This window comes from Xenopus tropicalis, chromosome 7, assembly GCF_000004195.4.
Source record: "Xenopus tropicalis strain Nigerian chromosome 7, UCB_Xtro_10.0, whole genome shotgun sequence".
Taxonomy (NCBI): Eukaryota; Metazoa; Chordata; class Amphibia; order Anura; family Pipidae; genus Xenopus; species Xenopus tropicalis.
Genome location: NC_030683.2, coordinates 41,436,758 through 41,460,894, shown reverse-complemented (window position 1 = coordinate 41,460,894; position 24,137 = coordinate 41,436,758). Strand labels below are relative to the sequence as shown.

General features: G+C 40.1%; 1 protein-coding gene across 1 annotated transcript in view; it reads left to right on the top strand.

Annotated features, from left to right (window-relative positions):
- The window catches only part of ppa2 (pyrophosphatase (inorganic) 2), a 44,830-nt gene extending 41,573 nt beyond the window's left edge, over positions 1-3,257 (top strand). Inside the window, 1 exon segment of the mRNA NM_001011461.1 lies at positions 2,837-3,257. Within this exon segment, the coding sequence (NP_001011461.1) occupies positions 2,837-2,868 (32 nt within the window). The 3' untranslated portion in view covers positions 2,869-3,257.
- The last annotated feature ends 20,880 nt before the right edge of the window (positions 3,258-24,137 follow it).

Here is a 24,137-nt window from a genome sequence, read left to right as displayed (position 1 = left end):
AAAATTGTGGCAAGCCAAGCTGGTTACCATAGATACCATGTGTAAACATCATTAGAGGTGTAATGTAATAAAAGCCACTGAATTTGCCCATGAGCTGTAAGCCATAGCAAACAATCAGCCGGTAGAGGTTACTGGTCACCTGTTTAAAAGCAAACATCTTATTGGTTGCTATAGGTTACTGCTACTGGGCAAACTTATTACCCCCATATGTAATAAAAGGCAGTATGTAAAAAAGCAATGATAGCAAATTAACTTTATTCTAAGGTTAGTAAAACACAGTTTTAAAATTGAACCAAAACAGAAACCAAATCAGTACTGATCTCATGTAGCTGATATACCTGTTATATCATAATCCATGGGTAACAGGATATACTGTATTCTTTTTTTATTGGAAAGCACCATATCTATAATGCATTCGTATGCAAAGCCATGAATTCTGTCAGGAGAAATAGAAAACAGTGAGAAATGAATGTGGGTAATATACAGTGGCTTGCAAAAGTATTCAGTATTGAACTTTTCCACATTTTGTCACATTACAGCCACAAACATGAATCAATTTTATTGGAATTCCACGTGAAAGACCAATACAAAGTGGTGTACATGTGAGAAGTGGAATGAAAATCATACATGATTCCAAACATTTTTTACAAATAAATAACTGCAAAGTGGGGTGTGCGTAATTATTCAGCCCCCTGAGTCAATACTTTGTAGAACCGCCTTTTGCTGCAATTACAGCTTCCAGTCTTTTAGGGTATGTCTCTACCAGCTTTGCACATCTAGAGACTGAAATCCTTGCCCATTCTTTGCAAAACAGCTCCAGCTCAGTCAGATTAGATGGACAGCGTTTGTGGACAGCAGTTTTCAGATCTTGCCACAGATTCTCGATTGGATTTAGATCTGGACTGTGACTGGGCCATTCTAACACATGGATATGTTTTGTTTTAAACCATTCCATTGTTGCCCTGGCTTTATGTTTAGGGTCGTTGTCCTGCTGAAAGGTGAACCTCCGCCCCAGTCTCAAGTCTTTTGCAGACTCCCAGAGGTTTTCTTCCAAGATTGCCCTGTATTTGGCTCCATCCATCTTCCCATCAACTCTGACCAGCTTCCCTGTCCCTGCTGAAGAGAAGCACCCCCAGAGCATGATGCTGCCACCACCATATTTGACAGTGGGGATGGTGTGTTCAGAGTGATGTGCAGTGTTAGTTTTCCACCACACATAGCGTTTTGCATTTTGGCCAAAAAGTTCCATTTTGGTCTCATCTGAGCAGAGCACCTTCTTCCACATGTTTGCTGTGTCCCCCACATGGCTTGTGGCAAACTGCAAACGGAACTTCTTATGGTTTTCTGTTAACAATGGCTTTCTTCTTGCCACTCTTCCATAAAGGCCAACTTTGTGCAGTGCACGACTAATAGTTGTCCTATGGACAGATTCCCCCACCTGAGCTGTAGATCTCTGCAGCTCGTCCAGAGTCACCATGGGCCTCTTGGCTGCATTTCTGATCAGCGCTCTCCTTGTGCGGCCTGTGAGTTTAGGTGGACGGCCTTGTCTTGGTAGGTTTACAGTTGTGCCATACTCCTTCCATTTCTGAATGATCGCTTGAACAGTGCTCCGTGGGATGTTCAAGGCTTTGGAAATCTTTTTGTAGCCTAAGCCTGCTTTAAATTTCTCAATAACTTTATCCCTGACCTGTCTGGTGTGTTCTTTGGACTTCATGGTGTTGTTGCTCCCAATATTCTCTTAGACAACCTCTGAGGCCATCACAGAGCAGCTGTATTTGTACTGACATTAGATTACACACAGGTGCACTCTATCTAGTCATTAGCACTCATCAGGCAATGTCTATGGGCAACTGACTGCACTCAGACCAAAGGGGGCTGAATAATTACACACACCCCACTTTGCAGTTATTTATTCGTAAAAACTGTTTGGAATCATGTATGATTTTCGTTCCACTTCTCACGTGTACACCACTTTGTATTGGTCTTTCACGTGGAATTCCAATAAAATTGATTCATGTTTGTGGCTGTAATGTGACAAAATGTGGAAAAGTTCAAGGGGGCCGAATACTTTTGCAAGCCACTGTATTTTACTCCCACACTACTTCCTGTTACAGTTAGAGCTGCATTATTTCCTGTCATGTGATCTCTGAGGGAGCACCCAGCCCATCACTAAATGGTGGCTCAAGGGGGAACAAGTAAAAGGGCAATATTTACTGATAGATATATTCCAGTTTGGTAAGATTCTTTATTAATATGATAGTTTATATCTGTTAAAATTTATATTCTGGGGGTATAGTTTTCCTTTAAGTCTTTAGCCAAAAAGGTATTATTTTAGACAGATCAGATGGTGAACTGCCATATGCAGCAATCATGATATACATGCTATGCGATACTCACATTAGAGCTGCTGATGGGCCTCATCCTGGCCGCCTGTGTAATTATTTGCAGTTCAATTAAAATGCTGTCGTTCTTCCCCTGGTTGAAGATATTTAAGAAAATGATGAGACACAATAGATGAGAGCACTAAGGCAATAGCAGCAAAGCACACAAGGTATTCGTGCTAGATCCGTCATTATTACTTAAGGTTCATAGTGTCAGGCTCTACTCTGGAATGCCGGCGAATATTTACTCCTACGCCCGCTGTATGCGGGAAAGCAAATTTGCCTTACACAAAGCATGATTAGAAGAAAGCTGTGTTTATTGTCATTTCTATGCACCCCTTAGATCTCTCTGTTCCTTTGCTCAGGAGTTTTAATTAATGCTCTGCCTATAAATAATATATTTTTTTCTTTTTTCCTCTTTTTATCCTCTTGCATTCATGTCATTGCCTATACAGTGGACAAGTGGTACTATTACCAGAAAAACTAATTATTGGGTGAAGACTTAGAGCAATTACTGCATGCTTTTATCCAGTCGCTGGGATCTGCAGTACAGAGAAGACTCTGGCAAGAAAATAAATATGACTACAGTAACCAATCCATGTCAAGTACAAAATGCCCCCTTCCCCTGGCACTTAGCTTTATTATGCAACCCATTCTGCCACCTCAGGGTCACCCTGGATATTAACACCTTTGAGCACCTGCAGCAGATCTCCCTTATAATAGAAATCTACTTCCAGGATTACAGTAATATTATTTGGAATATTTGTGTTTTTGTGAAAGCAGATTAGCAGGATTAAAATGCAGATATCTGCTAAATTGTTTAACCTCTGTGGAGGTTGCCTTCATCAATAGAATAAAGCTACTTTTGAGGATAAACTTGTGTTGGTATTCCCTTAAATATAGTGACATTGGTGCGATGTGTGCAGGTGCATGGTTAAAGGGCAAGAAAAGTCAAATTCACTGTGGGTAGTTGCCAGTTTTTGTTCACTTAAAAAGCACTTACATCCATGGTCTGGTTATACTCTGCACCAAAGCCCAGCCTTGCACGTTTCACCAGTCAATGGCCCCATTATGGCCTGCGTTCTCTAGCGTGCCCTTATGTGCCCATAATGCCTCAAGTTGATCAAAGCCTCCCTTACCATTTTCCATAGCTCTCCTGTAGTCCTATAAATAGTCCTGAGGGCTCATTTCCCATGTACCACGTAGGCCCAACTGAGCATTTGTTTGCAATTTACACACAAAGCCATACCTGTATTACCACAGGCCTCTCCACTTGATCCAAGAGGGGCAGGCAGGCTGCGGCACATAGGCCCCTCGATACCCTAATTTGAGCATGATTCAGACACATGTAGGGGAGTGTCAGGTTGTACAGGCCACATCAGGGCCTTGTCCTTACCATCTACCCTAAGGCAAGTAAAGATAGGGATATCTGTGCCTCCTGGCACTGCACATATTTAGTCCTCTGCGAGGAGCAGGGTGCAGCTTAGCCTGGGGCAAAATTACTTCTTAAGTAAGCCATTTTACCCCAGTGCACAAGTGCTAGAGCGCTAAGGGGTTAAAGTAAATGAGCCCCCTGGTAATATAGCTAGAGGAAAAAAACATCACCCTAGGCATATTTCATTTTTAAAATGGTTAGGGTATACAGGTATGGAATCTGTTATCTCGAATGCTTGGGACATGGGGTTTCCAAAATAAGGGATCCTTCTGTAATTTGGATCAGCATACCTTAAGTCTACTAAAAATCATTGAAACAATAATAAACCCAACAGTATTGTTTTGCCACCAATATGGATTCATGAAGCTTAGTTAATCTGAAGTACAAGGAGATCATATTTAAAAACCAGAATTATTTGCTTAAAAGACGCTGTATGGGAGATGGCCTTGTATTTCACAGCTTTCTCTACAAGAGGTTTCCAGATAAGGAATTCCATACCTATAATAAACCCTGCGCTGCATGCTTTGAAGCCCAAATGCAGAGGTAAAATTTTGTTAATGTGCAGTTAAAGGAAAACTACTTAAAGGAACAGTAACACCAAAAAATTAAAGAGCTTTAAAGTAAAAATATAATGCACTGTTGCCCTGCACTGGTAACACTGGTGTGTTTGCTACAGTAACACTACTATAATTTATATAATAAGCTGCTGTGTAGCCCTGGGGGCAGCCATTCAAGCTGGAAAAAAGGAGAAAAGGCACAGGTTACATCGCAGATAACAGATAAGTTCTGTAGAATACAATAGTGTTTTATCTGTTATCTGCTATGTGCCTGTGCCTTTTCTCCTTTGAATGGCTGCCTCCATGGCTACATAGCAGCTTATTTATATAAATTATAGTAGACTTTCTGAAGTAAACACACAACTTTTACCAGTGCAGGGCAGCAGCACATTATATTTTAGTTACTTTTATACACTTTCATTTTTTGGTGTTACTGTTCCTTTAATACAAAGGCCAATCAACCTGGTTGTATGTTTTGGAGTGTGAGAGGAAGCAGGAGTACCCAGAGGAAACCCATGCAGAGCTTCGAGAGAACATACAAACCCCCTCAAGCTGTCATATTGGGTCACTTTCTAGTCCTCATAAAACACTGAAGGAAATTGCCACGGTGTTCAGGACATAATACCCTCTTAGGAAGGAGTGAATGCTGCCATTCATCAGTCTGCTGTTTGGTAAGCAACATTCTGTGCTAGAAAATGTGCTTGTGCCCATAAGGCCGAATGTCGGAGGAGGATGGTAAAATATATTGTGCAACAGGTGCCTGCCAGAAGATTTATTCTATGGCCTTCACTGATAGGTGCCACTAAGGACACTTTCTCTTGGGCCATAGTCACATTTCTAAGGAATACGTAATTGCTGCTGTGTGACACTGGCCTCAGTGATATCATTCAGTTCATCATCTTGATATGTAAACTCTGTGCCCTTACACAATGAATTTACTAGAGGCTAATTGTGCATTAATAGGAGCAGTCCGTTTTGAATTGTAGTTACATGCCATTAATATTACAAAATAATACGAAAAAAGAATAGCAAATGACCAGGCCCCTAACGAGTGCTGCTCTACTTGACTAATAATGTCACACAATCCAGGTATGTTTTTACAGCTATTGTTCTACACAAGATACCAAGGAAATTAGGCCATTGTTAATTATCTTCCCTTCTCAGCAGGGGTCTGAACTAAGAACAGCTCCATTCATCCCAGTTTTCCCTTTTCTTGGGGTATTTGAATTGTGTACGTGCATCACAGTGCCAGGCTCACCCAGCGACAACCAGGATACTGCCACATTTACTTTCACACTGGCCATGGATATTACAGTTATCACCATGTGCAAGATAATGTTTTATTAGCACACAGTAAATAGGTCATAAATAGTACAGGTACAGAATGGGATCTGTTATTCGGAAATCTGTTATTTAGAAAGTTCCAAACTATGGAAAGGCCATCTCCCATAGACTCCAGTATAAGTATATAATTCATATTTTAAATGAGGATTTCCTTTTTCTCTGTAATTATAAAACAGTACCTTGTACTTGATCCCAACTAAGATATAATTCATCCTTACGAAACGTTTATGTTTAATTAATTTATGTTTTTTAGCAGACATAGTAAGGAGATACAAATTAAAAAATTACCCCTTTTCTGTAAAACCCCAGATCTTAAGCATTCTGGATAACAGGTCCCATACCTGCAGTGGGGTAGATCTTTGCCTGTGTCCTCCACTCTGCAGTGTGCTGTTCCATCAGCGCCCCAGGAATCTATTCATCTCCAACTGAAACAGTGTGACTTGAACAGGAGGATTTATTGATAGTAATAATAAGTGTTCTGGGAGGAAACTGAAAATTAAAGCAAGTTTTACCTATGGGAATTATTATCAGCCAAAGCTTCATTAAAGCTGAATGTCACATGCTTGTCTTATTCGACTGCAGTTAAAGGCCAACACTCACCAGAATAAAATTAGCTGCATTTTGACTAAAAGCTATGAAAAATCATTCTATCATTAGTGAACTTTTAATTAACATATTTTGTCTGATATTTTTTTTTTTTATTGAAAGACTGAGTAATATTTTCCTATCCCTAAAGTGCAAAACAGTCATATGTAAACAAAATGGCGCAAAATAGAAACCTCTCCTTCAAAGTGAAAGCCTCCACGGAGCCTGATGGCCACACAGCATCCCCCTAGGGCTTTGGGACTGAGCCCTAATGGGTCAACTGCAGCCCTCAAATCCCAAGGTGTGATAAACTAGAACAAAGGATAAATAAATAAAATCTATATAAAAAGTGCCATATTTTGTCTGATGTCATGTTACCAAATACCTTGTTTTGCCCTTAGGTAAAAAGCAGCAATCAGATTTGTCTTTGTGATGTAGACTCTAACTACTGTACATGGTTTATGGCAAATTGAGCTTTTTACAGAACATTAAGAAACAAGTACTGAGAAATGCTCAGCAATTAAAAGGAGAGGGTCTGAATAGAAAGGTTACAAGTATAATGGGTAAATTGTAACCTAATAATCAGTCCAGGGTCAGTGATCCCAGCAGCCAACAGTATTTTCATTTGCATGCTAAATAGAGGCAGTTCAGAATATGAGTTAAACCATTTGAGCTCAAGCCTTGTTTTAAATATGCTTAGGAAAAGTTCTATAATATAATATATAAAGTGTATGTATAATTATATATAAATATAGTGTAATATATAAATTAAGTGTGAGTTAAAGACAATGAGAGCAATATGTTTATGGGGCAGAACAACACGTGCTGCAGCCAAGTTACTGTAAGATGCCTGTAAATATTAAATACAGCAAAAAAATTGGTCTTTTACAAAGCTTTGTAGCTAGGTCCCTTAGTGCTATTGTATACCCCTGGTTCAAAGGTGAATATACCCTGTGCTTTTTTTTTTGTGGCACTTGCACACAAATATTTACAGGCATCTTACAGTGACTTGGCTGCAGCACGTGTTGTTCTGCCCCATAAACATATTGCTCTCATGCTATTGTCTTTAACTCTAACTAAACCAGCTGGAGAGTAATCTGGGCAGATGTGACCCACAAAAATGCCCCTAGAGCGGTCATATTGTATGATACATCCTGTAGTTCTGCTCCCTGGTCAATGCCATCTACTTCTGTCATTGAAAATTAGGAGATTGGACTGTATAAATATTAGGGCAGGTTTCTCATTTGTATATATTGCAGTTCTATTCAGTATGAGCAGTTAATCTGAGCTTCGGGCAAAAAATAGCCTCATAAACCAGTCCTTGAGCGAATCCATTATGATAGCCTTGGCATGCATCACATTATACAAATCCCATTATGTTAACGGACCGTAAACGGTTTTCCAGTCATCAGAGAACCTGTAACTAAACATTCTGCCTTGGTGTACAGTATTTTTAGCTGTGTAGGCACAGAGCTTCTCTCTACAAATAGCTCCCCTGAGAAAGCATGCTGTGTGTTTTATATTGGTCAGATCACTGCTTTCTTATCGGTGCCATCCAGAACCACTGGATAACAGTAGCCACCCAAAATATCATAGACTGGATGGCAACAGAGGGAGAAATGGAGAAAATTGTTTTTGAAAAACATTTCAATGTAGGATTTTGCTGGAGAAGCTCTATTAACTGATTTGTTTTGAAAAAATCACACATTTTCCCATGACAGTATTCCTTTAAAGGGAATTCTGTCATGATTTTGATGCTGTACTTTTTATTTCTAAATTACACTGTTTACGTAGCAAATAATTCATTCTGCCATTTAAAATGTTATTCTTGACCCAACAAATGTATTTTTTTAGTTGTAATATTGGTGTGTAGGTGCCATCTCAGTGCATTGTGCCTGAGTCTGAGCTTTCAGAAAGAGCCAGTGCTACACATTAGAACTGCTTTCAGGTAACCTATTGTTTCTCCTACTCCCATGTAACTGGAGGAGTCTTAAGCCGGACTTGGATTTTTACTATTGAGTGCTATTCTGATATCTACTGGGAGCTGCTATCTTGCCCCCTTCCCATTGTTCTGCTGATCGGCTGCTGGGAGGGGGGTGATATCACTCCAACTTGCAGCGCAGCAGTATGGTGTAACTGAAGTTTATCAGACAACAGGTCACATGGCTGTGGCACCCTGGGAAACGAAGATTATGGCTAGCCCCATGTGGAACTTCAAAATTTAATTTAAAAGAATCAGTTTGCGCTTTTGAAAACAGATTCGGCTTGAGAAGCTCTATAAACTGATGGGTTTTGAAGACAATTTTGGTTCTGAGCCCCTCCTTCTGGTCCAGCATTTGAGCAAGCCCCACTACACCATATGAAAGTGCTCACTGAGCACTCACGTGCGCCCATCTCACTGAGCACTCACGTGCGCCCATCTCACTGAGCACTCACGTGCGCCCATCTCACTGAGCACTCACGTGCGCCCATCTCACTGAGCAATCACATGCACCCATCTCACTGAGCACTCACATGGACTGTGCACTTGGTTCTTGAGGGGGCTGTTTGTGCTTTCATCAGACTACAAGAGTTAAGAGTGTCGCCAAACTGACGTATTATTAGGCTGATAAGGGCATTTCTAAGATGTCATCAGTTCTGTTGTTTCCCAAACTCAAACCACTGAATAGACGCGGTTTCTGTCTGATGGATTTGAAGAAATTGCTTGAAGGAAGCAGCACAGCAATTACTGGATTTACACCCTAAACACCAATAAAAATGCAGAAACCCTAGTCCGCCAACCTAATATTGTGCCCATGAAACACTATGATACAAAGAGAAGGTATTATCATTTATAGCCCAAGATGTTTCTTTACCATGATAAGAATACTTATCTGTGATTATGCTGAGGATTTCATTCACAGTCTGGAATGGAACTGATTTACTTTGCCGTTGCTGGCGTATGAGAAATGCACAGAAAATAGCTTTTCCTCCACCCTGTAAATGCATATGACATTTATCCTCTATCAAATAATGAAACCTATACATAAATCAAAGTGACTGGAAACATCCTGCTGTAAAAAATAACAAAGCATCATGTTTAAAGAAAAGAATATACTTAATAGCGAAGCAGAGGATTGTTGCTTTATATACAAAAAAAGTAATAGGTTATTTATTATAACTCAGTGCAAGAGCCCCTCTTCGTGCTGAATGCGCCTGAATTTTGTGCTTATTGTTGATGTGTAACTTACGCTGTTTAAACATTCGCTATAAAGTGCAGAGTGCAAGGAAGCCATGTTCTTTCTGCATGTCATAGGGTGGCGCTAAGTACAGGTATAGGACCCATTATCCAGAATGCTCGGGACCAAGGGTATTACGGATTAGGGGTCTTTCTGTAATTTGGATCTCCATACCTTAAGTCTACTAAAAAGTCAGGATTGTTTTGCATCCAATAAGGATTATTTATAACTTACCGGTAGTTGGGATCAATTACAAGGTACTGTTTTATTACTAGAGAGATAAAGGAAATCAGTTTTAAAATTTTAAACTATTTGATTAAAATGGAGTCTATGGGAGATGGGCTTTCGGTAATTTGGAGCTTCTAAAGCATTCTATGTAAGTGTTAGTGATCAATATGTAACACAGCATTATTTCTGGTTGGGTTCACAATATCTTAAGAAAAAAGGTACTGGATCCATACAGTGGGCTATTTATATCTATTTCACTGTAAATATGCTTCCAGGCCTTCAAATTACAAGTCATAGAAAGCTGAATGGATGCTTTTGATATTGGCTAATGTTAATATGGCATTCATTTAAAATGGCTTCAATAGACCAAGCTGATCTGTTTGGAATTTGTAGCATGTTGGCCACAGATAGCTACAATTGTATTTCTCTTATTAGCCCAAACTGTGAAATATACATACATGACTATGAAAACTTTCGGATTTTAATGTATTTAAATTGAGTGTTTTGAGAAATGTTCTTTCTTTAAAATTTCTTATTTCAAGTATTCTTCATTACTGCAGCTATAATCCAAGTTCATATTTCACCAGGTGAGAATGCTTACACAGCAGGTGATTCAGGACAAAGCCCAGCCTCTTCCCATTTTCCCCCTGGTGTATTGTCCTATTCCTGACTTGGGCGGGGGAATCCCTAGGGTAAAGAGTGCTGCTGCATTCTGTAACACTAAGGACTCTAACACGCAGGCGTTTCACCCTACGGTGGATTTCTCACAGCAGGAAATGCAGCCCATTCTTTCTTACCAGCCCCTACTAACACAAGCGCATGTAAGGTGGATTCCACAGGTGGAATGCATCAATGTTGTGTTCCTTTGCGTTCGGACTTACATGCCCCTGTGTTAGTACAACACAGAATCACATTCCTCAGTGCTGTACAATAAATGTTTGCATACATACATATTACATGCAAATATCTGCTCAGTAGAACTTAATCCAAATGGACTACAGGGTATTATTATTTTGTGTATATTAATACATAGGGTTGCCACCCGCCCGGTTTTGATCTGGACAGCTCAGGCAATCATTACATCAGTGATCCCCAACCAGTGGCTCAGGGGCAACCCCTTGGATGTTGCATCCAGTGGCCTCAAAGTAGGTGCTTATTTTTGAATTTCTGGTTAGGAGGTAAGCTTTGATTGCATAAAACCCAGTGTAATTGCCAAACAGAGCCTTCTGTAGGCTGCCAGTACATATAGGGGCCATCAAATAGCCAATTATAACTCTCATTGGCACCTCCAGGAACTTTTTTAATGCTTGTGTTGCTCTCCAAACATTTTTCCAATTGAAAGTGGCTCACGGGTATAAAAGGTTGAGGATCCCTGCATTACATCATAACCGCTGCCCCTGACGTCACCAACTCAGCAACTGGTGCCACCGGCCCTGCCCGAACATCACTGCCCACCCACTTACTAAAGCCATAAGATGGCAACCCCAGCCATGCAACGTAATTATAGAAAGGCATCACTGACTTCTGTAAATTGAGACTTGCATATATCATTGGAGAAAATTTCTATATAAATAATATGCTCACATTGTAAATCCATAAACTGTATCTAAAAATCAATCAAATTTAGTATTAAAGAACAACAGATGCATTAATAATTTGAAAAAACCCCAGACAACCCCAGTGCATTTTTCTCAGCAACAACTAGGGGTGTATTTAGGTCCGGTGCCGCCCCCAGGTGCTTAGGGCCTAGACACCGGCCCTTGGGTACCCCATGATAAATATGGCCCTGACAACAACACATAACACCCAGGCCGTATCCTTTGCAACCCATTCAGTCCCAGGCCAGTGCAGGCAGTACCAATGTTATCTGCATATTCCTAAACATTATGCTTTCATCTTTATTCCAAAAACATAGTTTGTAAGCAATTATAAAAGTCATCGGTTATCACTTTAAACTAAACATTCCTGATATCCACAAGAAAAGTGCAATTGTATTTCATTTTTTAAATTAGGTATATGAATGGCAGTCAGTCGGAGTGATAGCCTTAGCCCTTCTACTGTCTACAGTTTGTGAAATTGTTAAAACCAACCTGTCACAGCACATTTGTAACACACTGACATTCCTGGTACCTCTTTGCTGGAAGCCTAATAATCCACTTATGTGATTATGTGAATGATCCATTTTCTGCCGCTCACACTTTATAAAAGGACAAATTGCTCTAGACAAGAAAGCCTAGTTATGCGCTGTCAGGATTTTCATCCCTAGAAGCCAATACGATTGCATTAGCTATAGTCTGCCTGCAAGAAGAATTGAAAGTGTATGAGATGGCAAAAAACTGGCTGTGAAAGACTTTTTGAAAGTAACAGGGAAAAGGGTGACAACACATTAGGGCTCAATATATTGGGCTGTATAATATATAAGGGCAGTCATAGGCTGAGTGCTTTTAAACAGGTCATGGAAGGTGACTTGGGCCACATAGGCCATTTTACAAGATTTCATCAAAAGTACATAGAAGCACAGTCGATGTACAATGAATAGGAACAGTCATTTTCCTTGCATTGCTATTTTCAATCCTAAATTTAAAATCTTAATTTGTGTTTACTCCATCAACTACTGGACATGAAAAAATCACTTCTGTCCCATAATGCAGTTTTTGCTTCCTCCTCTTTTTCACCAAACCAGTATGTATTACTTTTCTCCAATTCCACTTTTTCTATATACTCGTCTCTACAATCCCACCTTATCTATATACTGTTCTATCCAGTCCCATCTTTTCTATATACTTCTCTCTCCAGTACCATCTTTTCTATATACTACTCTCTCCAATCCCATTTTTTCTATATACTCCTCTCTCCAATCCCATTTTTTCTATATACTCCTCTCTCCAATTCCACCTCTTCTAAATACTCCTACACCCAACCACCCTCTGCTGGACCTGCAAGCACAACCCAGAACTAGTACTGCAATAAATGTTGCAAAGTTTGCTACATTTATAAGCAAGAGAAAGCCCTGTGACAAAATTGTTATAATTGAATCCTGGGCTGTTTTTTTGAGGGTTCAGAGCAGTGACTGTAGGAATATTCTGCATAATCATTTTTATCCCCCTCCAACATCACAAGATCTGTAATTATGTATATTCTCTACATGACACCAGAGACAAACTGGAATAAGAGCATAAATTATGCATTACACAATTAATTTCTTACTGGTTGACTGACTGATACAAACCCATAAAGGGAGGCAAGGGAGTGTTTTAATAGGGTCACTCTTTTACTCCAGTATTTTGTATAACAATTAAATAATACAGCAAATATACATGTTGCTTTTGTTGATATTTGCCAGTGCCTAATTATGTACATATTTCTTCCGATTGTATCTTTCTGTGTTGTTTCTACAATTACTATACACTGGGGGAAACCAATAATTAATTAGAAAAAACAAAATATTTGCTATGCAGTTCTACGTGACTGAAAGGCAAAGCAATAAATCCAATACTTTGCTTTCCAAGTGTTGTGCCTTTACTTAATAGCTCTGTCTTTACACATTCCCTGATACAAATCCAGTGACAATTACAGTGCAATGAGTCTTGTTATTATATGAAGAGAATTATACATAACAATATAAACTAATTTAGGAGAAGAAATTAAGTGCCATCCTGTCACTGCCTACACACATGAGTAGGAAATTGGCTGTACTGTTGGCAAAGAGCAGGGCATGTATGACATCAGATGTATAGCACTGGTAAAAAGCTCTCATATACCCTTTAGGTATTTAAAAAATGGGTTCTCATATGTCCAGATTGGAGGCATAGTAATGTGTTACACAAATGGCAAATGCAGTATTCTTACCATTACAGTTGGATTGTGACAGCATGTAAGTCCAGTGCCAAGTCAGCAATAGCTATGTCAGGCACAAACAGAGCATGCTTTGCCAGTGTATGTTCAGACACTTGAATTTTGCTATTTCTCCAGGTCAACACATTCTAGATGCAGCTAAACTGAACCAATAAAGTTCCATGTGTCCAAGCCCTTGGTTCCAGTTTAAGGAGTTGGGGCTGAGGGTCAGAATCACCTCCATTCTATTCTAATAGATTGCTGCTTCCTACTTAAGAAAGAATGCTACTAGTAGAGGTCCCCACCTCCCAGAAATTTCATGTGCAGACGGAGACATGAAATGGGGGTATGTGGATTTCTTTCCAATACCTTTTACTAGACTATATATTGAGGCATGATCTCCAGTTTATTAAGGGGTCTAGAAACCTCATGATGCTTGTTCATGTTATGACGGAATGCTTGTGCTATGTCTGCAAATAAAGTAATTAGTTGGTATTGTTTGGAAAAATAAAACAACAGGTACAAATACTTTTTTGCCCACTCCAGTAGTGTCAAGTATGCATCCCCCTTACTAGCATATCAATCATTAGGTGCAATAAGAGCACCTACAGGTGCAAGAAGCATCTTTGTGTTTGTACTAAAGACAAATAGTGTCCCCTGTTACTAAACATACTTTGTTTTAGACTAATCTGCTTTTTCTCTGTAAAATGAGACAGACACTATCTTGGGCTTTACGTTCACTAAAAAAAATCCATATTGATGGTAAAAATACCTAGCCTGTGGTATGCTGTTCCACATTACAAAAACCCACTTACCTAGAAAAGTGCATGTCCCAAGCATCCTAGGGCACCTACATAGTTGTGCTTGTGAATTCTTCAGTATGGAATCTGGTAGGTAATCCCTGTATTTTATAGGTATGAGCAAAATCCATCATTTTAGGATTCAACCAAATACTGAATACTTCAGAAAAACCATGGTTTGCATATTAGGGCAGTACACCCCTTTTTAACATTAGTGCAATGAATAAAACTTGTTCAGTAGTGATGTGCAGGCCAGCCCGAAACCCACAGGACCAGTGGGTCAGGCGGGTTCAGGCCAACACACACAACATATTCAGGTCACAGGTGAGTTTGGGCCAAGCTCTTCCTGCCACCCTTCCTGCCCACGACCAAACTGTGCCCAGCTTCCGCATCCAGAACCGTCTGTTCATATATGTGTGCCTGTTTTGCCCCTCCGTGACGTCACAGATGGAGCTGGTCAAGCATGGGTATATAAATAGATATAGATCCACAGGCTGGGTCAGGAGCAGGTTTTGAACAGGCAGGTTAGGGTTGGGTATGGATCGACAATTTGCCAATCCGCACATCGCCTTTGTGCTGTACATACTTTGCCTATTGTTTTAACCATGAAAAATCTATGGTTGTTATTGTTCTTGAGTTAAGTAGGGCAAACAGGAGAACAGTTTTGGTCCTTGCGAGGAAGAAAATTAAATTATCCTATTTAGCTCATGAAATAACGAAAAACAGATTTTTTATGATTAACAATAGGCAAAAAATATGTATGACTTAAGCACTATGTGTTGAACAAGGGGGCATATTGCCCCTTTAACTTTTTACTAAATTCTTTCATCCGTAAACGAAAAATGTCTTACATTAACTAAATCATTATTACAGTATCTTAAAGGAGAAGGAAAGGCTAATAAAGAGTTAATCTCAAGCTGCAGACATACCTTCAGTTGTCTCAATAGTGCCCTTAAGTCTCCCCATATTTCACCTGTTCAGAAGATCAGAAGCCAAACAGGAAAAAAAAACGCTGAGCAGTGTAGAGAAGATTCCCATAATGCATCACTCCTTCCCAGACTTGGCGACTTGTTACTGTAGGCGGTGCATGCGCACACAGCAGGAGCGTCTGGTTGCCATGGTGACACCGCCGACAGAGAACTCTGTGACATGCAGGTGGGGGGAGTAATCATTCTTGCTTGTGTGAATGCTAAGAAGTTGGGTGGATAGCTTTACATGTGGGCTCTCTAGTTTGTTTTTGCTTTCTTCTAAATACTTTCATCACTAACGTGGTGCGCACAAAGCTTTATACCTGTCCACCCATCTCCTTCTTCAGTGGCGCAGTTTCTCTTATTGCATTTGCTTGCTATTAGTAACACATCACACTGCAAAAACAAATTTTTGTGTTTGTGCCATTAAAATTTACCTTTTATTTCATTCCTTTAAAAATAGAGACCAAAAATCACTCTAAATTCTCAATTAATTCTATAATATAAATAGTTAAAAAACCACTTGACCTACCCGGGTCATAGTGGAGAAAAGTTTATAGTATGTACAAGGTAAAGAAGGAGAAATCAGCCAGAGTATAGTAATTCTTATAAATGTTCACATCAGTGAATTCATTAGTAGATACTTTGATGTATGCTGATTAAACCTCTAAGAAGGTACCGAAATGGGGAAATTGGGGGACAGCGAGAGAATCAACCGGGGGGGGGGGAAAGTCGATCCGTAATCAAGTTCAAAAGCCTTGAATCCCACAACCAATAATTCATACAAAGAGGGGATCGAGCTAAATTAATTGTTCAATGCAGTAATAAGGGTATTTCATATGACCCAGGGCGCAACTAGTTACAAGATAAACATGCAGGCTTTATATGAGGACACCCGCCGTGTCTGTTATACAGCAGCCTCAGATGTATCAGCGGTCATTCACCCACCGCCACTGCCGAGTGCTCAGTTACTAGAGTACCTCATAGTGCCCCAATCTCCTTTCTCATAACGGGTGCACACAAACCTTCAGCCCCGCCAGCCCAGCAACACACACCATGCAAGGCCCGAGCCCACAACCGCCCGCTCCTGTGAATTACCCTATGCGCAGGACTGGGTGCTCCCTTTAATTACGGGACAGTCACCCTTTGTCTCGCGCTGCTTGCACCCCAACTGTTAAAGGAACAGTCCTCCCCCCCAAAAAGGTTGATGCGGCTAACACGCCGCATGCCTCCCAACCAGGACAATCCCGTCCCTAAAGGAGCAGCTCTCTCCGTGTCCCCCACTCCCCTTGCAGCCTTCAAACCCCGCCCAACGCGTTTCGTCACACCACGGGGCTATCTATGGAGCAATCACTTTCCTATGTACTATATATATATCCCGTCCCAGGGCGCCATCTATTGGTCTAAGCCCTGAATTCATTAATTAATTAACGCAGCCCAAGTTTTCAAACCTATGCCTATATTATTAAGAGATCCAACAATAATAATTTAAATGAACGTACAGCCGGGGCTCTATATTTAGGAGAGATAAATGGCCAGGGGTAAAAAGGGCACTAATAATGTCAGTTCTTATTTTTTCCGTATGAAGGGAGTGAATGTAAAGCCCTCATTTAAACCCAGGGGTGCTCTTGACTTCAGTCTGTAAATCCATTCACATTCTTTTTTGAGGAGTAAGTTATTAATATCCCCCTTCCTTGGTCCCAATGTAACCTTTTCAATACCGAAGAAAGAAATAGCAGTCACATCAGAGCCATGAAAATCCCTTATGTGTCTAGCAAGGGGAGTTTCCTTTTTATTAATAATAGTGCCTATGTGCTCCAAAACTCTCTTGCGCAGTTCCCTAAAGGTCTTTCCAACATACAACATAGTGCAGCTGCACGTACCCACATAGATTACTCCCGCAGTGCGGCAATTAATAAACTGTCTAATCTCATATTTCGCCAGCGACTCGGGTTTCTGAAAGTGCTTCATCGGTATCATGTATTGGCAGGCCTCACATCTATGACACTTATATGAACCCACCGTAGGGGTGAGAAAGTGTGATGGTGATTCCCGTTGTTCACTATAGTGGCTATGTACAAGGAGGTCTCCTAGACTGGTAGATCTCCTGGCCACTAAAGATGGTACCTGAGGTAATATTGGTCCTAGATCTCGATCTCCTTTCAAGACACTCCAATGTCTCTGTATAATAGATTTAATGCTTTGCCACTGGTTATTATATGTGCCAATGCATCTGATATCTGATTGTTTTGTTTCTGTATTGGCAGGCTTATTAGCAAAAATAAGAGTCTGACGGTCTGATTCCAGTGCCCTCTTATATGCCCTCTTAAGCCATCGTTTAGGGTATCCCCTTTGGATAAATCTATTCCGTAAATCAATCGCTTTGATCTTAAAATCATCAAGATCTGAGCAGTTTCTACGTAATCTTAAATATTGTCCCACCGGTATCCCCCTTTTCAATGGCATAGGGTGAAAACTAGAAAAATGTAAGAGACTATTTGTAGAGGTTGGTTTACGGTAAATTGTAGTGGAAATTGATCCTTGTGGGGTGACTGCTAGACTCAAATCCAAAAAGGGTAGGTATTTACTACCAAAGTCACTAGTGAAAAATAGACCAAACTTATTGTTGTTAAAATGGGAGAGCATACTATCAAAATCACTTTTATTTCCCTGCCAAACAATCAGAATATCATCCATGTATCTTTTCCATAGCAAAATTTTTTGGAGAAAAGGGTTTTCTACAGAGTTTAAAGCACAGATTTCCTCCCACCATCCCAAATATAAGTTAGCATAACTGGGAGCACAGGAGCTCCCCATTGCGGTTCCCCTAATTTGATGGTAGAACCTCCCGTCAAAAAGGAAATAGTTATGCGTAGGGACAAACTGCAGTAGGTCAATTAGGAAACCCGTTTTTTCTGTATCATATTTTTTTGTAAGGAAATGTTTAGTCCCTACTAACCCAAGTTTGTGTGGAATGCTCGTATATAGAGCCTCCACATCTATGCTTATCAAGTGACAAGTCGAGTCCACTTTGACCCCCTGTAACTTCTGGATGATATCCTTAGTATCATTTAAGTAGGAGGGTAACTCCAAGACACACGGTGCCAAAAACTGATCAATAAATTTGCTCACATTCTCTGTTAGGGAGCCATTCCCTGAAACAATCGGACGGCCTTTAATTTTTACAGTTTGTTTATGAACTTTAGGCAAACAGTAAAAGGTCGCGACCGTAGGGTGCTCCCGAAACATAAAAAGAAAATCTTTCTTAGAGATAACTCCTGTGTGTTTACCTTTTTCCAACAAGGATTTCAAAGTAGTCAAATAAGTAGAAGTGGGATCAGCACTTAGGGATTCATAGCTATTTTTATCCAGAAGTAGCTCAGACACCATTGCTTTATAATCAGATTTCTCCATCAAAACCACATTACCCCCCTTATCGGCTGGTTTTATCACTATATGTTCACAGCCTTTTAGTTCCTCCAAAGCCGCGATCATATTAGGGGAGAGGTTACCCGTACCACTTCTAATCTTTAAGTTCTCAATTTCAGAGGTACAAATGCGTCTATATGTGAGAAGGATGCAATATTAGGTGTGAAGTCACTCTGCTTCCTATATGGACTCAATACCCCCCTCAAATCAGCATCGTTATCACTCTGTAGTGCTTCAAGTATTCTAAGTGTCGGTAAATCCTCCCTAGTTAGGCCCAGTTTCCGCATTGATGTCTTTTATCCACTCAAATTTATTAATCTCCTTATTTGGTACAAAATTAAGACCTTTCTGCAATAGTTCAATGTGATTATTATTCAATTTAAAGGAGGATAAGTTCACCACTTGTGTTTGTTGGGGTGACTCTGTACCCTGGGCACTAAGTACGGATGAGGCAGGGATAGTCACCTGCCCCTTCGTCCCCTTACTCTCCGATACCCCCAGGTATTCCTGTCCCGTAATTTGGAAGTGGGTTGTTCTGTTAGAGTCCCTACTGGAGCTTCCCCTAAAAACGACACCTCTTTTCGTCTAGGTCTGCCCCTATCCATTTTTAAGATGGGTCTCAAATTCCCCTCCTCACTATCACTAGTTCTATATTTTTCGTCGTCTGATGAAGAGTCGGGGTCTGAAGTTGGTCCATGGTATTTATGGCCCTTATTTTTAGTAGACCGAGTATATACATTTCCCTTCTCGTAGTCACCCCTATCTCTCATAAATTTTTTATGTTTACGGTCTCGGATGTATTTTCGGAAACTATTTATAGAGGATTTCAATTTTAATTCCAGTAATTCAAAATTAGGACTCTCCTTTAACAGCTGTGCTTCCTTAATAGCATTATCAAGCTTCAGATTAGAGAGCTCCAAATTTTCAATTTCATGCTCCAAGAGTAAGCCCATCAACTCAAGAAAGCATTTTGTTAAAGTGGTTGTGGGATTCAAGGCTTTTGAACTTGTATTACGGATCGACTTTCCCCCCCCCGGTTGATTCTCTCGCTGTCCCCCAATTTCCCCATTTCGGTACCTTCTTAGAGGTTTAATCAGCATACATCAAAGTATCTACTAATGAATTCACTGATGTGAACATTTATAAGAATTACTATACTCTGGCTGATTTCTCCTTCTTTACCTTGTACATACTATGAACTTTTCTCCACTATGACCCGGGTAGGTCAAGTGGTTTTTTAACTATTTATATTATAGAAATAATTGAGAATTTAGAGTGATTTTTGGTCTCTATTTTTAAAGGAATGAAATAAAAGGTAAATTTTAATGGCACAAACACAAAAATTTGTTTTTGCAGTGTGATTTCATTAATTTGGGTGGGAAACACCTTGTGTATGCCAAATGGGTAAATAATTACTTGACTAGGCACACTATTTTCTGTTTCTCTTTTTGCTGATCTATTAGTAACACATACCTATTTGGGGGGGCAGGAGCGGGGAGGGGCACAGGGTTTGTGGCAGGAGCGGGGATCGGAGGGGGGCTGGTTTGTGCTTTTCAGCCCATACAGACATGCTGGACTAGATGGCGGCGCCGTTCACTGAAACAAGTATGTGGTCTATCTCTGTAAATCTTTCATTAGGCAAGCCAGGAATATAGCGTTTTTACACAGCAATAGTAGTACTATTTAATTGTGTGCTTAATAGGTTTTGACTTTCCTTCTCCTTTAAGAGACTATACTTGAGTTTGTACATAGACACTGTTATATTTCATATGTTTAACATAAATTAACCTTGCTGAAGGTTTGAACCATTGAGCTCTAAAATGTGCATGATAGCTGACCAATAAGAATGAATAATGCAAAGGAAGAAAGTAGTAAAGCAATGAAACCATAGATCTGTTAATTTAGGTTGTGGGGATATTGTTCTTGAAAGCCACTAAACCATTATTTTCAAGAGTATATATATATATAAATATGGCTGTACACACTGTGCCCCTTGTTCTGCAGAAAATCCGGAATGTTGGAGCTCCTTAACAAACAAACAAACAGATGTAAATGAAGTTTACACAAAGTTCAAACTCTGAATCAAAATATGATTTGGCTCATAGGCTTGGACATATTTATTAAGCATCAAATGTATTAATAAGACAGCAACTGTACATTTTAAAATGACGTTTATAGGTTAATTTTAGTGATGCGTGAAATTTTTAGCCAGTCATGAACTTGCTGTGAAATTCCACAGTAAGTAAGGAAAAAGTCTCAGTTGCATAAAAAATAGTTGCAGTCGCATAAAAAAAAGTTGCAGTTGCATAAAAAAAAAACTTGCTCATCACTAGTGAATATAGTATAGGAGGGCAATGTTATGTGATATTAAGTTACACTTTTTATTTATATAGATGTTCTGTAAATAATCACAGTACTTGCAGTTTGAAATCAAAATACAGCCTCAGAATAGCATTTTAGATTATACTGTGTCTACCCCAAAGTGTACAGGTAGGCTTTCATAAGGAAATGTTGTATTTGTATCTGTCTCAGCATTGTTATTGTCAAGATATATCACAGGGTCTGTACACAACTGTATCTCCCTGCAACAAGTCCATGGTTGTGATGCCACAAAGTGGCTCCTGCCAGGCAGAGAAGAGCCAGCAGAAGTGAGAGAAGAGAGCAACTTCCAACATGAAGAGAAAGGACTTTTGCAGCGACCTGGGACCTACGCAGGTGACAAAAAGCAGACCATCAAGTGAAGGAGAAGGAGCAGCGAGAAAGAAGAGATGTAAAAGCCATCATTGTGAAGAAAAATCTGAGAAGAACAGCAAGAAGACTTCAAGAAGTAACGGACAGTTTCCTGAAGAGTGTCCAAAGAAGAGAAAGAGGGACAGATAGGACAGCGATGAAGGTAAGGAGACCCCCTGTGACCAAAGGCCCCACCCATACAGGGTTTCTGCTTTCCCTCCCTCCTGTTTGCTAGATTTAGACATCTCTTTTTTCACTATTTTTAATGTGAACCAAGCTTGGGTTAACTGATAGAAGCACCGGCTGTTGAGGAGCAGTGGAAAACTACCAGTACTGGTACAAAAAATTGATTAGACTTAATCATTGCAAACTTTAGATGTGGTTGCTACAGGCAACTGCAATTGTGCAATTTAACCCCTATCCCAGTAAACCCCCTACAGGAACCATGGACCATAATTACAGTTTGTTTGAGTGCCAGGGGCAGCATTTGAAGCGCTGGATCTTTCACATTCCCATCTATGTGCTGGGCACCTCAGCAACTGTACTTGCTCTTTATATGCATAGTAAGCTTAGGGGCAGGGCACAAAAAATCCTAAAAACAAAATCCTTTGTTTTAAATTCTACAGAATTCTCTGGGTCCAACAATTTTAGTAAGGAAACTAATAGCATTGGAGGGGGTTGGGAGCCTTGTGGGGGCCTCTTTGGGGGGTGTGGGGGCCATGGGGGCGGCAGTCTCAGTGGGCCCTGCACCCCTCAGTCTGATTTTGTATACTGGTATAGGATTCTTTACACGCAAACCCATTATCCAGAAAGCTCCTAATCATGGGAAGGCCGTCTCCCATAGACTTTATTTGAATCAAATAATTCACATTTTTAAATATGATTAGCTTTTTTTCTGTAATAATAAAATAGTAGCTTGTTTTTGATTCCAACTAAGATATAATTAATCCTTATAAGAGGTAAAACAATCCTATTGGGGTTATTTAATATTTAAATAATAGAGATTCAAATTACGGAAAGATCCCTTATCTGAAAAACCTAGGTCCCGAGTATTCCCGGTAATAAATCCTATGCCTGTACTGACCTTCTTGGTACCTGCTCCTAGGAGCAGCTGAGAGGACTCTAATTAAAAGACATGATAAAATAGCAATTACATTTACAAATAATTTTTAAAGAAACGCGACACGGCATGTGTGTGTGTGTGGGCAAATATGTGTGCGGCGGGAGGGGGTGCCACAAAGAAGAGAACACTACTCACCGGTAGTGAAGAGCAAAATTTTTTGCCAGGTATGGATTAGCATCAACTTTCCGCACAGGGACAGATTCGCTTATCACTATTCACCGAAAGTGTAAGAACAGGGTGTGCTACAGGAGTGGGGCTCCTTTGGGTGGTAGCGCTGGTGGGCCCTGGACACCCCAGTCCGACACTGATAGAATCTCTTCTTCACTAGATGGAAACAACCAGAAAAGGCAACGGGCTGATCCTACAGGACCTAACCCCCAAAATATAACCAGCTACGAGTTCCATTCATTGCTGGGAAAAGGAGGATACAGCAAGGTGAGTGATGAGTTTCCCAATAGGGATACCTATTATATGGTCATATTATATAAATATAGTCATGGCAGGGAAGAGAAAGAACTAATAGAAATAAAAAGTTTTTAAAAGGTTTCTTAAAAGGTTTCTTAATTTGTTAAATTAAGGGGCATAAGGGGCATTCCGCCACTCTGCGTTCTTTCTATGGCATTTTAAAGGCGAATAACAAACTTGAATAACATAATAATGGGGTCACCCCAAATAAAACAGCGACATTTGTTGGATGACCCCAAAGTGGGAGGGGCCAACAACAGCCAATCAAATTTCACCCATTGACTTTTATGGGGAAATTGAAACTGCTGCCAATCTTACAGGCTAGAGCTACACTACCTAAACTTGAATCACATAGTCATGGAGTCAGTTTGAATGAAAATATGATGATTGTTGGATGCCCAAAAGTGGGCGGAGCTGTGAACAGCCAATCAGATTTTACCTATTGACTAGGTGGAAATTCAACCTGCTACCATTCTCACAGTAATAGCATCAGGGTTGACTGTTGACTGGGCTTCTCACTGGGAGACTTCGACTCAAGGTTAGAAAAAGTGGGCACACCCACCAACCACCAATCACAATTTACCTATTGACTTTTATTGGTTTAAATTTAAATTGCTGCCGTTCTTTAACTATTAATCCTAGGGTCCCTAAACTTTGCAGAGTTAGTCACTGGGTAGCTACAGTTCCAGGTTAGAAAAAGTTGGCGAAGCCACCAACCGCCAATCAGATGTCACTCGGTGACTTTCAGTGGGGAAAATTAAATTACTGCCATTCAGACACTATTAAAACTTTGCACAGTGATTTTTACTATATAACTGTGGTCCAAGGTTAGAAAAAGTGGGCGGAGCCAACAACAGATCAGATTTCATTCAGTGACTTATACCCCTAAATATTGCTTTTTCTTCCATCATAGAGCTAGAAATATAATGTTGTTTATTCTGCATTCAACCGTCAATTAGGTCTGTATGATACATTATTAGTGCATATAAATATATAATTACTCTTTTCTGTCTGCCTTTCTCAGGTTATGTTGGCTACAC